The sequence below is a fragment of the Mastigoproctus giganteus genome, chromosome 2, assembly GCF_048544385.1.
Source record: "Mastigoproctus giganteus isolate SK-2022 chromosome 2, ASM4854438v1, whole genome shotgun sequence".
NCBI lineage: Eukaryota > Metazoa > Arthropoda > Arachnida > Uropygi > Thelyphonidae > Mastigoproctus > Mastigoproctus giganteus.
This window is the reverse complement of record NC_143576.1, coordinates 204942245-204956005: the sequence shown is the minus strand read 5'-3', so window position 1 is coordinate 204956005 and position 13761 is coordinate 204942245. Positions and strand designations below refer to the sequence as shown.

At 37.5% G+C, this 13761-nt stretch overlaps 1 protein-coding gene across 1 annotated transcript in view; it reads left to right on the top strand.

The window, feature by feature from the left end:
- The first annotated feature begins 5301 nt into the window (after window positions 1-5301).
- LOC150089953 (large neutral amino acids transporter small subunit 2-like) overlaps window positions 5302-13761 on the top strand; it is a 55839-nt gene continuing 47379 nt past the window's right edge. The window contains exon 1 of the mRNA XM_090368921.1: window positions 5302-6012. Coding sequence (XP_090225047.1) covers window positions 5523-6012 — 490 coding nt within the window. The 5' untranslated portion in view covers window positions 5302-5522. The remainder of the gene's footprint in view (window positions 6013-13761) is intronic.

Sequence of the window (13761 nt, the reverse complement as noted above, 5' to 3'; positions counted from 1 at the left end):
GAAAAGAGAGATATCTGGCGAAACACAACCTCGCGGGTAATCGGGTGGCCAGAATCGCTGCTGTCTGACAGCGTCCTGAGTTTGATTCTTGCAGTTGGACGAAGTTGAGAAATATTCTTGATAGGACGGAAGACAATTTTATTATCTTATTTCATACTACAGTCGAATTTGACGTTTCATGACTCTAGCTTCCTTTGCGCAAATCCTGAACTACTTAACAGATCCGGCAAAACATAAAAGCAACCCAATAAAGTTTGTTTCATGCAATTGAGAAAATGCTCACTAAATACTTGAAGTAGTTTTATTACTCTATTTTATAAATAAAATTAAATTAATTTCATTATAGTCAGAAACGTCTGTAATTTCAATTTCATGATACTGATGCTTTCCTCATTGAAATACAATTCTTTCGAATACGGCACATTTCATAACATGTGGATTATACTTTCAGGATCAATTCAGGATCTGAAAAGAATGAATTTAAAAAAAAAAGTCCATATAAACATGTGTCAGATACCCTCTCCCAGAGACCAACTAACTCAGCCACGTTGTGAAAATTTCCCATAAAAATTCTTTGCATCGTTGACGGGATTCCAACTCAGGCTTTTTTCAGCCGGTGGTGACAGGACAGTGATTATATCAACGGCACTACCGGCGTTGTTGTTGCTGTTGTCTTTTTTAGGAGTATCAATGACTAAGGCCATATTACTCAGTGTATACTGTTTGTAAATTGCGTATGTTCTGTTTGCTGGACGAAAAACCTGAGTTTCCAGGAGAAAAAAAACCATGCTATCCTCGCCTGAGACCGACTAACTCGGCCACGTTGTGAAAAATGCCTATAAAATTTCCTCCTCCAATCGACGGGACTTGAACTCCGGTCTTTTCCACCCGGTGTTGGGAGGACGGAAATTGTATTAACTGTGCTACCCACGAGGGCGCTACCCGCAAGGACACATATTTAGAAAATGTTTATTTATACTAGATACATGTTTTTTTTTTTTATTCTTATTTATTATTTTCATTATTTTTAACCAGTGAAAACTCGACAACCATTTTTTTTAAAGTCAAACAGCCATAGCTCTGTAGCCGTTCAGAATCATAAGCACACTTACGTGACCTTTTTTTTTTTGTTGTTGTTGTTGTTTCCAGGTCCTGAATTGATCCTGAAAGTACAGCTCACTTGTTATGAAACACTGTGTACACGTATAAGGATACAAAGAAACATTTAAGAAATCACTGGAGAAAATTGTATTAAATAAGTCAAGCATGACTCGGAAACACTAAACAGGTTTTAATGCATTTTAAAATGGTTAAAATGATTAAAATTAGGAATTCAACAATAGTTGAATTCCTAATTTAACTATTCGCAGGAGGGCGTTGCAGTTACTGTTATAGAGCTCAAAAACGCAAATGGCAGATGTGCAAGATTATGTCAACACAATCAAATGGAGAGAAGTATTAGAAATATTTGAAAGATAAACCGAATAGTGACAATAATAATTGTAGAACAGAAATAAGGAGTAAGATATTTTAATGGTATTAAAACTAGCAGTACGTAGTGTTCATATCATTTTCCTTATTTTAATAAAACTAATGAGAATTAATAATATGAATAATATTAATAAAGGAAACTGGATATTCACCAGAAATGCCAATTTGATAATTGATAATTTGTTTGAAAGTACATAAGAAGCCATATTCATGAGAATCAATTTATGGACATCTGCTGATTTGTATTCTTGGGTATTCAACGTACATTCTGACCAGAATTGTATTTGTCACTAAAACATTTTGCGATTTATTTGTCAAAGATTATGGTCCAAACAGAAGGAGTAAGTTCCGAGATCAACTTGTAGAGATTGTTTGACTTCTTTGTGAGGGGGAAGTGGTTATCTATGCTCAAAAATCAAAACATGAAACTGGCTATCTCCCTCGCTCTCCTGGACGTGTTTAGTCTAACTCTTTCAGCAGTCTGAAGCAGCAGGAAAATGTGCCAAATATGTTATCGAAATTTCTAATCACGTGAACCGAACTGAACTTGTCAAAAACTTACTGCTCTGAGATAATGAAAATAGGCCAGTTATAGGAACATTTTATGTAACCATGTTTGGTTGTTTACAGTGCTGGCTGATCTAATATATCGTTCCCTCAATGATCGCGTTTCCTACTCCTTGGGGCAGATCAATGACTAATAGAGGTTTCAGTATTAAAAATGTTTGTATGAGATGGAGAATTGTCTTGAACGTGTAATTTCTTTTTGGAAGAGTGTAGGACCACTGCAGCGCTTATGGCAGTTGAAATTCGAAAGAAAATTGGCCACAGCTTCCCACCAAAAATAAATAAATAAATAATAATAATAAAATAAAATAAAAACGGGTTGTTCTAGAGATTATTGGTAGGGTTACCATAATTTCCTCTTCAATATGGGAAATAAAAATGTACCATTCTGTATTTCTGGGAACATAATTAAATGAAATCTTGCATTTATTTCATTAATAATTAAATTAAATTACAGTTATATTTTTTAATTGTATTACCAAAATAATAAATAAAAAAATATTAATTATTAAATTATATTGATTTAAGAAGACTTAAATGATTTTTTTTTTCTTTAAGTCCAACAGCATTTAAGCTACTTAGTTAATATAATGATCTTAATGCTGACAGCAGAACAAATTTTATCTTCACAACGAGTTGAACTGGTATTGCACTACATATAAATGATATCTTTTTTTTTCTGCCATTTTGAAAGGTTAATTTGCCATTAATTTAAAAGATGAGACAATGGCTAAATAGCAGATTAGCAATACAGAGCTCTTGAAGATTTAATGTAATATCTAAAAGCAGTAGCGAAACTACAAAACCTAGATCCACTGCGAGATTCACTAACGGGCCCAATGTGCTCATTAACAACCAATCCAAACCAACCGCCCTGCCCTTTTCAGGGTAGCAGACTTGGCGGTGTGGTAGTTTTGTAGCAGTTTAAAAGGTTAATCTGCCAATTTCAATACCCACAAGTTTCAAAAATGTGTTTGAAAGCAGTGCAATACCTGGATAAGTCATTGTGAAAGCAAAATATGTTCTGCGGTTAGAGACCACATTTAACATACCAAACTTACTCCACTCATATTCACATCAGTGCAGCCGCAATGGGTTTATGTTACCGTTGACCATTCTGAGAAAACTCATTATGTTATGTGCAAAGCGTAGTCTCAAGTAAGTGATGATTTGCAATTTTTGTGATTCACGTTTAAGTGGACCTATTCTAAAAACTGGAAACGTTCCAGGGGCAAAAAAATTTCTTGGGATAGGTACTGTATTGTATTGTGTAATTTTCGTGTGGTTCCGTGATTTCCCATAAAACCGTTCCCGGAAATTGAGAATGTCTGGTAACTCTAATTTTTGGTGAATCTACTGTACTTTGGCCATCATGCGCCAGCTTGGATGGTTATAATAAATAAATAATCATTTATTTTAAAGATCAGACAAACCTATCGCGACTTTGTAGCTAGAAGCTACAAAGAACACACAAGTTATAAAGAACCCCAGTATCAGCCATTAATAACAAAAGTGGCAATATATAAATACATAATCCTTAGCTGGATTGAAAAGCAAAATTTTATACATAGTTGATAATGTTCAATGGCATCGAACATTTCCATTAAATTCATACTTGGTTGGCGTGCTGTTCCGAACCTCCAAAAAGAGGGTTTCTCTACAATGTTGTTGGCTGGTCTGGAAATTCAGAAAACGGTGGCATTTTTCTGAAAAGGTTCAATGCGATGAGATCTTCAGTTGTTTTTGATCTGGTTGATGATCTGAGTTCTGTTAGGCTCTGCTATTTACAAATTGTGGTTAACGCTGTGTTGGTAAATTAGTTGAAGTGCGGAGTTCTGGGAATTGTCTGTCCATTTGTTGGATCTATGTTCAATTTGGAGTGTAGAGTTGCCAGTTTCTCATGGGCCTGGTTCCATCTGGAAGAAGTGGTAGCGATTGTAATTTTGGGAGAAACTGCCAAGTCATCCAGGAAAGAAAATCATGTTGTACTTGCCTAAGACCGACTAACTCAGCCACGGAGTGAAAAAAGCTCATAAACGTTCTTCACATCATCGACGGGATTCGAACCGGGGCCTCTTGCACTCAGTGTAGGGAAGACGGTAATTTAACCACTGTGTCACACGCGAGAACTAATTCCTATGACAGATATCCACAAGGATCTTACAAAGGCAACCTAAAACAATAAACACTTAGTTAATTTCTTTGGGAAGAATCGCTATTGTCAACAATGTCCCCCGCCCCCCTACAAAAGACAGGCCTTCAACAGTTGCCTCGTTTATCTAGCAGGTAATCTGGCTCTGTTTTCCTGATAAAAATGCGTTAAATGTGACAATAGAGTTTGTAATAAATGAGTAAACATTAATCAGTTTTTTCCCATTACTTTGGCACTGTCACAGACTTTTAATTTTATTTCTTCTTATTATTTTTTTAAATATGCAATTCTGTACAGAAATGTTCAATCTAAAGTCTTTGGCTCGAATATACCAGTGTAGTTTGTACACTTCTAAAAATTCCTTCAAAATATTTTGGACAGCTTCTGCAGTCCAAAAATGTCATTGGTAAAAATAAATATTCTTCGCATTATCGACGGGATTCGAACCCAGGCCATTTTGCACCCAAAGGGAGGGCGGTAATTAAACTGTGTCACCCTCGAGGCCTAATTACAATGACAGATATCCACAAGAATCTTGCAAAGGCAACCTAAAACATTTACTTAATTTCTTTGGGAGGAATGGCTATTGTCAACAATTTTCCCCTACAAAAGACAGGACTTCAGCAATTGCCTAGTTTGCCTAGTAGGTAATCTCGCTCTGTTTTCCTCATAAAAATACATTACATGGGACAGCTTCTGCAGTCCAAAAATGTCATTAAAAAATCTCTTCCACGTTAACCTCGTTATAACAAACTATACTCTTGGTTTTATGAAGGATAGTTTATTTTATTTATTTTTGCGTGAGAAAGCAGTACTCGCTATTCATAAATCTGTTCTTTAAAGTTGCAACTTAATAAAACGAACATATTAACTAAAATAAACAGTATTTGATTCATATTTACATAATATCTTCTGATAGATCAAATAAACCTAACTGAAATTCATAAATGGTGTCTTAAATATTTCTCCGGCAAAGCTATTTTCGTTCACTTCACGTTGTAGCTCTATTTCTTTGTGTCGCCGGACATAGCCTCGCTGAACGTATAACTACTAATGTATCAGTGCGCGCATCGGCAAAAAGGCGACTGTGCAGTACGGCTGATGCAAACAAAGTCGTCTGGTGATCACGCTTTTCACGGATCCGGCGAAATCTAGTCTGACGCTAACCATATGTAGATAAACCTCTACCTTTCACTAAATCATTCAGGTAAAATCAGATGAGGACAAAGAACCCCGCAAAGGGCACCGGTAATAATTTGAATTACGCTTACGAATACTGATTTTTTGATAGAGTTCGTACTACGGAGACACAATGAAACACGTGGCCGACAAACGGCAGACCGAAAACATTGACCTTGATAAAAATGACAGCAGTGAAAGCGATATACAGCAGGTGAAGTTTAAGAAGGAAATTACGCTCGTAAATGGTATAGCTATAATTATAGGGACCATCATAGGCTCTGGAATCTTTGTTTCTCCCAAAGGTGTGTTTGAATATGCTGGATCAATAGGATTAGCCTTGGTAACGTGGGCATTGTGTGGTGTGTTTTCCATGCTCGGTGCAATGTGCTATGCTGAGTTAGGAACCTCCATAGTACGTTCAGGAGGTGATTATGCTTATATCCTGGAAGCTTTTGGACCTCTTCCTGCTTTCTTACGACTCTGGGTAGCTCTTCTGATAATTCGACCAACATCGCAAGCGATTGTCGCTCTAACTTTTGCACATTATATTATTGAACCAATCTATCCCGAGTGTGCACCTCCTGAGAGCTTGCTACGCCTTCTAGCTGCAGTATGTTTATGTGAGTATCTTAAAATAGTGTAGCAATATTTAAACTTCTGTTTGTCCAATGTAAATATTCTAATAGTTGATTAAGTAAATATCGATACAGCGACCTTTGTTATAGCGAACTTTAGTATAAAATACCTTTATAGTAGAGAGCTTCGTTATAACAACTGTACTATGTCAGACTTTGTTGTAAGGGTTGCATTTGGCTAAAACGTTTATAGGGGGGGGGGGAAGGCCGCCGTAGCCTACTGGTCAAACGCTAGGGTACAATAGTACACGCGTTTCAGTTGACCATGGTTCAAGCCCTTGTGACTGCTAAATACTGCGCTGTTCTTGTATTTGTGTTCACTCTATCTTGTGAACTCCTATAATCCATTGTGGTCATCCGGGAGTATAAACAGAAAATTTATTTACTTAAAAATCTAAAAAAGTTTAAAATAATTAAGTGTTATTGGATTTTAGGTAAATCTTCAGAACAGGGTGCACACTCCAGGCTATCATTAATTGCTTGAATCTGTCTCGAATTAGTGGCGTAACATAACGTAACCTTTTTTTCACTAATTATTAATTTCTTTATTAATCATTAAGCGTTACTAATCATTAATTTCTTGAATCCATCGCGAATTAGTGGCTTAACATAACCTTTTTTTCACTAGAGTGCGCATCCTGTCCTGAATTTAGCCGGATTTTATTTTTCAAATATATATTTTTAATAGTTTTATTAATTTATTCTCCTACCGCATTGTAATTGTATTAACTTTTTTCGCATAACTGAAAAACCCAGCCTGCTACGCGGAAAATTGGGTTATATGCAACTAAATTGTTCCCGGCAAACTCTGTAGGTATTTATTTTTTATTTGTTGTTGTTGATGCTTTATAAGCGTGCTTTCTTGCGTTATTTATCACAAAGAACTGCTTTTTGCCAAGTCGATCCTTAGTTTTCTCTGTGAATTGTGCAGATTTCGAAGTGTTTCATTTTTGTCTATACTCAGTGTAAAATGATTTATGTGTGCTCTGGATTTCTGTAGGTCCTACTACTTTCTGACTCGAATTTCTACTGATGAAACTTTTCTATAACCTTATTTCTTACACATATGCATAGATTTATGTAAGGGGCTGTTCACAAATTATATAACACAAAATGCGCTAGTTCCAGTCATTTTTTTTAATGAAAAAAAAAAAAAAAACTTGCGTAACAGTCATGGGGTCGATCTCCCACCATAACACACTTACGTAATTTAATTTGTGAATGATCCCTAAATATAATTACTCCTAGCATGCTCTTATACGAGAATATGCAATAAATTAGGGTTCTTTCCATACAGCACATAGGAACAGGAAAAATGCTATGGCAGCCGATACAGTAGCGCTCCAATTTGTGTATTAGCTCCTCTTCGAAAACGATTAGAACTGTTTCTTTCACAACAGTTCTTAATCGCTTTCGATGAACACTCCAGTATTTGCTCACGATTGTGCTGACGTCATACGTACATGAATATACGTGGAGCCCTCTGCCGGCTGTTACTCCCCAGCATTGTGAGTAAATGACGCTTTCTATTGTTCGCACCTGTTTCCTGCCACGCCCTTCCGTACCTTACTTTCCAGAACACCTCGTATAAATTACCGAAGTACAGTTTAAGCTGCCGTGATGACCTTTAACTTCCTCAACACTAGCCGAATTCATATTTTATGGGTCAGAAAATTGTGGCTCCTGCTGTCATTTGTAATACAACCGGTTTATTATACATTATCAGAACCTACTTAATCAGCTATGTAGAAAGACTGGATTCTAATAGTGGCTGCTTATCTGATTTATCAAATGGAAGAATGAAAAAAAAGAAGAAAGAAGTTAATTGTGGACTAAGTATCCTTGCCCTATGAATTTTGTGGTCAGTTGGATTTTAACTGCCATGACTTAATCCGATACTTAGCTATGAATCTCCTAGAGAATCAGACTTCTAAATAAATAACAGAATAGTGTTTGGCAAAAACTGACCTTCACTTTGGAGGAGGGAGGGTATTAGAATAGGGGAAGCGAAGAAAATCCAATCTTAGGGGAGATTTACAGCATATTAAGATTATTCTTTTCATGGATACATAATATGAAGGAATAAGCTTTTGGAATCATAGGGAACAATTATCCCTATTACATCCACCCCGGTTCCGCCTTTGTCTCAAGGTAACTTATGTTAAGGAAATTTATTTTTCTTTGTGTATTAATGTCAGAGATTTGCGATGACAAGTGTTTGAAGGACACTATAGTTTTCAATTGGCCCAAGCGCAAAAGAGAAGGTCAAGAATCTGCATCCACTCTCAAAGACTTATCAAGAAATGGCTTCCGGGATGCTACGAGTGGGTTCATCTGTGGTTCAAGTGTATGTGCGCTTCAAAGGAGATTATTTGGAAAAGGTGAGAGTACTGCAGACCGCAGCAACGAAGATAAAATTAAAGTAGGTCAATTCCGCGAATAAAATGATCAAGTGTGTAATGATCTGCTAAAATTGAACGCTTTCAGAATTAGGAATACGCTTCTCACCTAAAAACTCTCTTATATTTGATATGAAGGCTGAAATGCGATGAACTTGATCTGATTATCAGCAGTAACTCTTCATGCAATAAGGATTTGCAGATAAAAGAACAACTAGGTGGCAGTGATCGCAGTGTATTGATGATAAATTTACTTAATGATGCTACTACCAACAAGGGTAAAGGGATGGGTTTTTCTTTCGCAGAGGAGACTACAGTGGTCTCAGACAGTTTTTAAATTCTGTACATTGGAACCAATCAATGATGTTACCAACAACACTAAATGAGAAGCATTCAAAGAAATAATATAATCACAGAAGCTAATAGGCTTTTCATACCAACTAAGCTATGCAGTTAAGGATGTCATCTAAATGGATGTCAGATGAACTGAAGACTTGTGGCAGAGATTAAAAAATGCATGGGATGCATATAAAGTATCAGGTGATACAGAAGCCAATGGTAGATATAAACTAGTTTGCAATCAAGTCACAAAGGCGGTTGGCAAGCTAAGGCAGATTATAAGAAATCTCTGGCAAAGAATGAAAAGAAAAGCAGTAATGATTTATTTACTTATATTAGCAGTTGAATCACATTGGTCCACTTGATGTCTATGGTTTGACTGTTGATGATCCTGCTCAAGTTGCTGACAGGCTGAATAGGTATTTTGCATATCTCATATTCACATATGAGAAATTCCTGGGAAGGTGGTGCCAGAAGTTGATCAAACTCTAAGAGGAAGCCGAATGATTTTGTGATAACTGAGAGCAAAGCTGAAGAGAAATTGTTGCAGTTAAACATAACAAAAACACCTGGTAGGATGGGATCTATACAATATTAAAGGAGGCAGCAAAGGAAGTCACCAAACGCTTACCCATAATTATCAGAGCATCTTTGGATTCAGGGGAGGTCCCTTTGGACTGGAAAAGTGCGAATATATCTATATCTAAAGGGGGAATCAAAGGGCGATGCGTAATTACAGACCTGTTAGTTTAACTTGTGTTGCATGGAAAATAATGGAGGCACTGGTTAAACAACTAATGTAGGACCATCTAGACAGGATTGCAATTATACTTCAGACACAGCGTGGATTTGTTAAGGGGAAATGTTCTTTGAACAATTTGATTGGATACTATTATGCACTGACAAAGGAACTGTATGCAAAAAATAATTTTGATATCATATATTTGGATTTCAGAAAAGCTTTTGATACTGTTGCACATAAAAGGCTGCTGCTCCAATTGGAGCAGTGTTGCCTTAAGAGCAAGTTACTGCTTTGGTTAAAGCGATGGGTGAGTGGTAGAAGACAGAGTGGTTATCAATGGACACTGCTGTCTGTCGACTATTGTTATTAGTGGAGTACAACAGGGTTCGGTGATGAGGGTATATCAGGCTTAATGTCTCAGTTTGCATGACACAAAGGTTGGCAGGGTGGTTAATAACAGTAATGAAGGTATGCTGCTGCAACAGGATGTAGAAAAGTTAGGCAGATCGACTGGGAAATGGCAATCGAAGTTTAATATTGACAGTTCCAAAGTATTGCCTATGGGTTGCAGTAATCCAAGAGTAACATATCAACTGTGTGATACTACACTCAGTGTAGTGGGAAATGAAAAGGACCTTGAGGTAATTGTGCAGTTTGATATTAAGTTCCCTGAGTAGTGCAGACAAGTTGCCTGGACAACTCATGGGTTTTGTCAATGATATACAGGAATTTGTTGCAGGCATAAGGAAGTGGTTATCCCATTGTGTAAGGCAATGGTAAGGCTACATCTTGAGTACTGCGTACAGGTCTGGAAACCTCATTTTAGGGAGGATGTAGATCTGTTAGAACGGCTATAGAGAAGGGCAATGAGATTGGTGAGGGGAACAGAGGAGTGTTCTTACCAAGGCTTCAGTTCTGAAAATGGCAGCATTTGGAGAATAGGCACGTGCAAGGTGATCCGATTGAGGTGTTTAAGGATTGGAATGGCTTGAGCAAACTCAATTCTGACGAGATTCTTCCTCTTGCGTAGACTATGCACATGAGGTGACATAAATTCAAATTGTGAAGGATGGTTGCAGAATGGATGTGTGGAAATTTGCCTTCAGCCAATGTGTGGCTTATTGCTGGAACAAACTTACATCCGTTGTTTTGAAAGTGGACAGTTTGAATAAATTCAAAGAAGAACTAGACAAATTATTGGAGGGGATGGATAGATAAAATAGGATTATTTTTTTCTCGCTGATGCTATATATGCCTGCTTTCTTGCGTCATTTGCCATTATTAATACTAACACTAATTTGGTGTGGGTCTGTTTGGGCTGAATGTCTTTTGGCATTGCAAAATGATTTTGATCTAAATCTGTCCCAAAATAAATATAATTGTGCTGTCTAAACTGACCTGAGCAACCTGTCGATTATTCTATAAATTGCAAAATACGTTATTAAAATTTTGTTGCTAATGAAAACGTTCTGTGGTTGTTTTTGTGTTGGTTTTAGGAGCTTTGGAGACTGAGGTCATCTTGCTCCGTGTATACTGTCTGTAAATTGCGTGTGTTCTGTGGTCGATTTTCTGTTTGCATGACGAAAAATCTGAGTTACCGGGAGAAAAAGCCATGCCACCCTCGCCTTAGACCGACTAACTCAGCCACATTTCGAAAAGGTCCGTAAAAATTCCTTCCGTCATCGACGGGATTCGAACTCAGGTCTTTTCCACCTGGTGGGGGGAGGACGGTGATCCTACCAACTGGCTTTCCACGAGGGCTGTTCTGTGGTGAGGGAGTCTGTTGATGGGCATACATTGTTGTTTTGCTTTGTGGTGAACGTTGCCTTTGTCTGGTTCGCAGACTAGGAAAACTTTATAAGATTATTCGACCAGTGCAGAAACAGGAGAGTAAAGTCTCTCCCTCCAAAGTAATAAAACAGATTTTCCAAAGAAAATCTGTTTTATTACTCAAAAGTACAAACAATTTCCTTTAGAGCATTGCTCAATTTACCGATTAAACACATCACGACTTGAGTTGCCTTTATTTAAATCTAGGCAGCTGTGTTAATAACCCATCTCAAAGAAAATTGGAAGAAAATAAAAGTTAATACAGTATCGAAATCTGTATTTATGAATTGTGAACAGTCACAAGTTAATACAGTGGACATGGACATGTGTTTTTGTAATAGGCGGCCCTGGAACTCCAGTTCATCTCCGCCTCGTATCTCTGTGAAGAACAGTACCACTGTAGAAGGGCCAGAAATGAGTAGTGTATGTTTGTGTGTGTTCTGTTGTTCTGTTCTGGCCTCTTGGCTACCCACAAGCATCAGTCACGTGAACCGATGATTCTGGGTACTCGTCCACACCACGGGAAGGTGGGCCAGTCCCAATGGAGCTCGCGCTGTCTCAATTTGAGGCTCTGACCCACCTGATGTTGGCAAAAGATGGGTCAGATTCCTCTGGGGACCCACTCCAGAGGAGGAAAAGAAAGTTCCCGTGGTGTTATTTAAAAATAATAATAATAAATAAAATTTAAAAAATTATACATGTATATAAAATAAATAAATAATCAAATAAATAAAATAATAAATATACTAGGGAGCTTTGCTCACCCACCCATGCGCACGCTTTTCTACGTAAAATACACACCTGTCGATACACACTGATCGATATCTAATCAGAAAATGACCTGTGCATTTGTAGTGCTCGGCATTCTCAAGGCCGAATAAATATCACCACGTAATTATTTACCTGCATTTACATAGGTCACTTAGGAAAAGACCTTTTGCTTCAAGTTCCATAATACCCGAGGAATATTGTTGCATCCGAAAGAGAATTATTAAAATATTTAACTGAAATATTTACAAATACTGTATACAATATTCATTAATTATACAAAAAACATTACAATGGAACATCAAATATTAGACAGGGAAGCAAATGGTTGGTGAACGTTATGGTGGCAGTTTAATTAATTTTTAATTAATAAAAATTAATTAAAAATAGTAATAATAAATAAATAAATTAAATTTAAATAATAAATAAAACATCATACTTCACATTCGTAGATCCTATAACAGTTAATCCTTTACGGAAGACAATACCTTATCATCAAACCAGGCTTTGTACAAATAAATAGATGGCTTAAGTTAAACTGCGCCATATAAGTATCCTCAGCTTGTAAAGTACAATGTTCTGTATCACAAACCAGATCAAAGTCAATCCAAATGCATGCAGTTCAGTTCAAGTTCAAAGCCAAAACATTAATGTAAATGGCATCCCAAGACATCTACTGGCCCCTAATACACAATGTGCACAACCTCCAACTGAGGAATGTTGCTCCCTATTAATTAGCTCCACTAGCCAAAGGAGTAGCATTATTCGTTGCCGTGTAACTAATTCTTCTTCTTGTGAAAACATCAGACGCAAACTGCTGAAGAACAACATAAGAATCGTTGTCTCCCACCAGCAAAGTTTCATGCTCATGAGAGAGTTTAGAAACTGACAAACATCTCTAAAGTCATTATATAGCGGACAATCAAATAAAATATGGCTCCAATTTTCATTTTCTCCGCATTGACTAGCTTCCGTCCTATAAAGACCAAAACGACGTAGTTTTTCGTTAAGAGATCCATGTTCCGTTAAAAAGAAGGATGTATACACTGTGCTGCCACTTTATTAGGTACACCTACCTAGTAGCGCGTTGAGCTTCCTTTAGCCTTCAAAACAGCGTGAATTCGCCTAGGCATGTATTGAGCAAGATGCTGAAAACGTTGTGCAGGAATGGAGTACCATGAGTGTCACGCAGTTCGCTGTGTGCCTGCAGCGAACAGCCCTTTCCAGCTTATCCCAAAGATGTTCAATAGGATTCAGACCCGTGGACTGAGCGGACCACTGCAACAAAGAAAATTCATTGTCATGTTCCTGGAACCATTCCATAGTGATTCGGGCTTTGTGCACCGGCGCATTATCCTGCTGGAAGTAACCATCTGACTGAGGATAAACTGTCAACATGAACGGATACACTTGGTCAGCAACGATGGTTAGGTACGATGTGGCATTAAGACGAGAATCTGTGGATATCAATGGACCCAACGTATGCCAAGAAAACATTCCCCACACCCTAACACTGCCCCCACCACCTTGCACAGTAGTCGTCAGACATGACGGGTCCATGGATTCATGTTGTTTTCACCAAATTCTGAGCCTTCCATCAACATGATGCACCAGGAAACTTCGACTCGTCAGACCAAGCAACTGTTTTCCAATCCT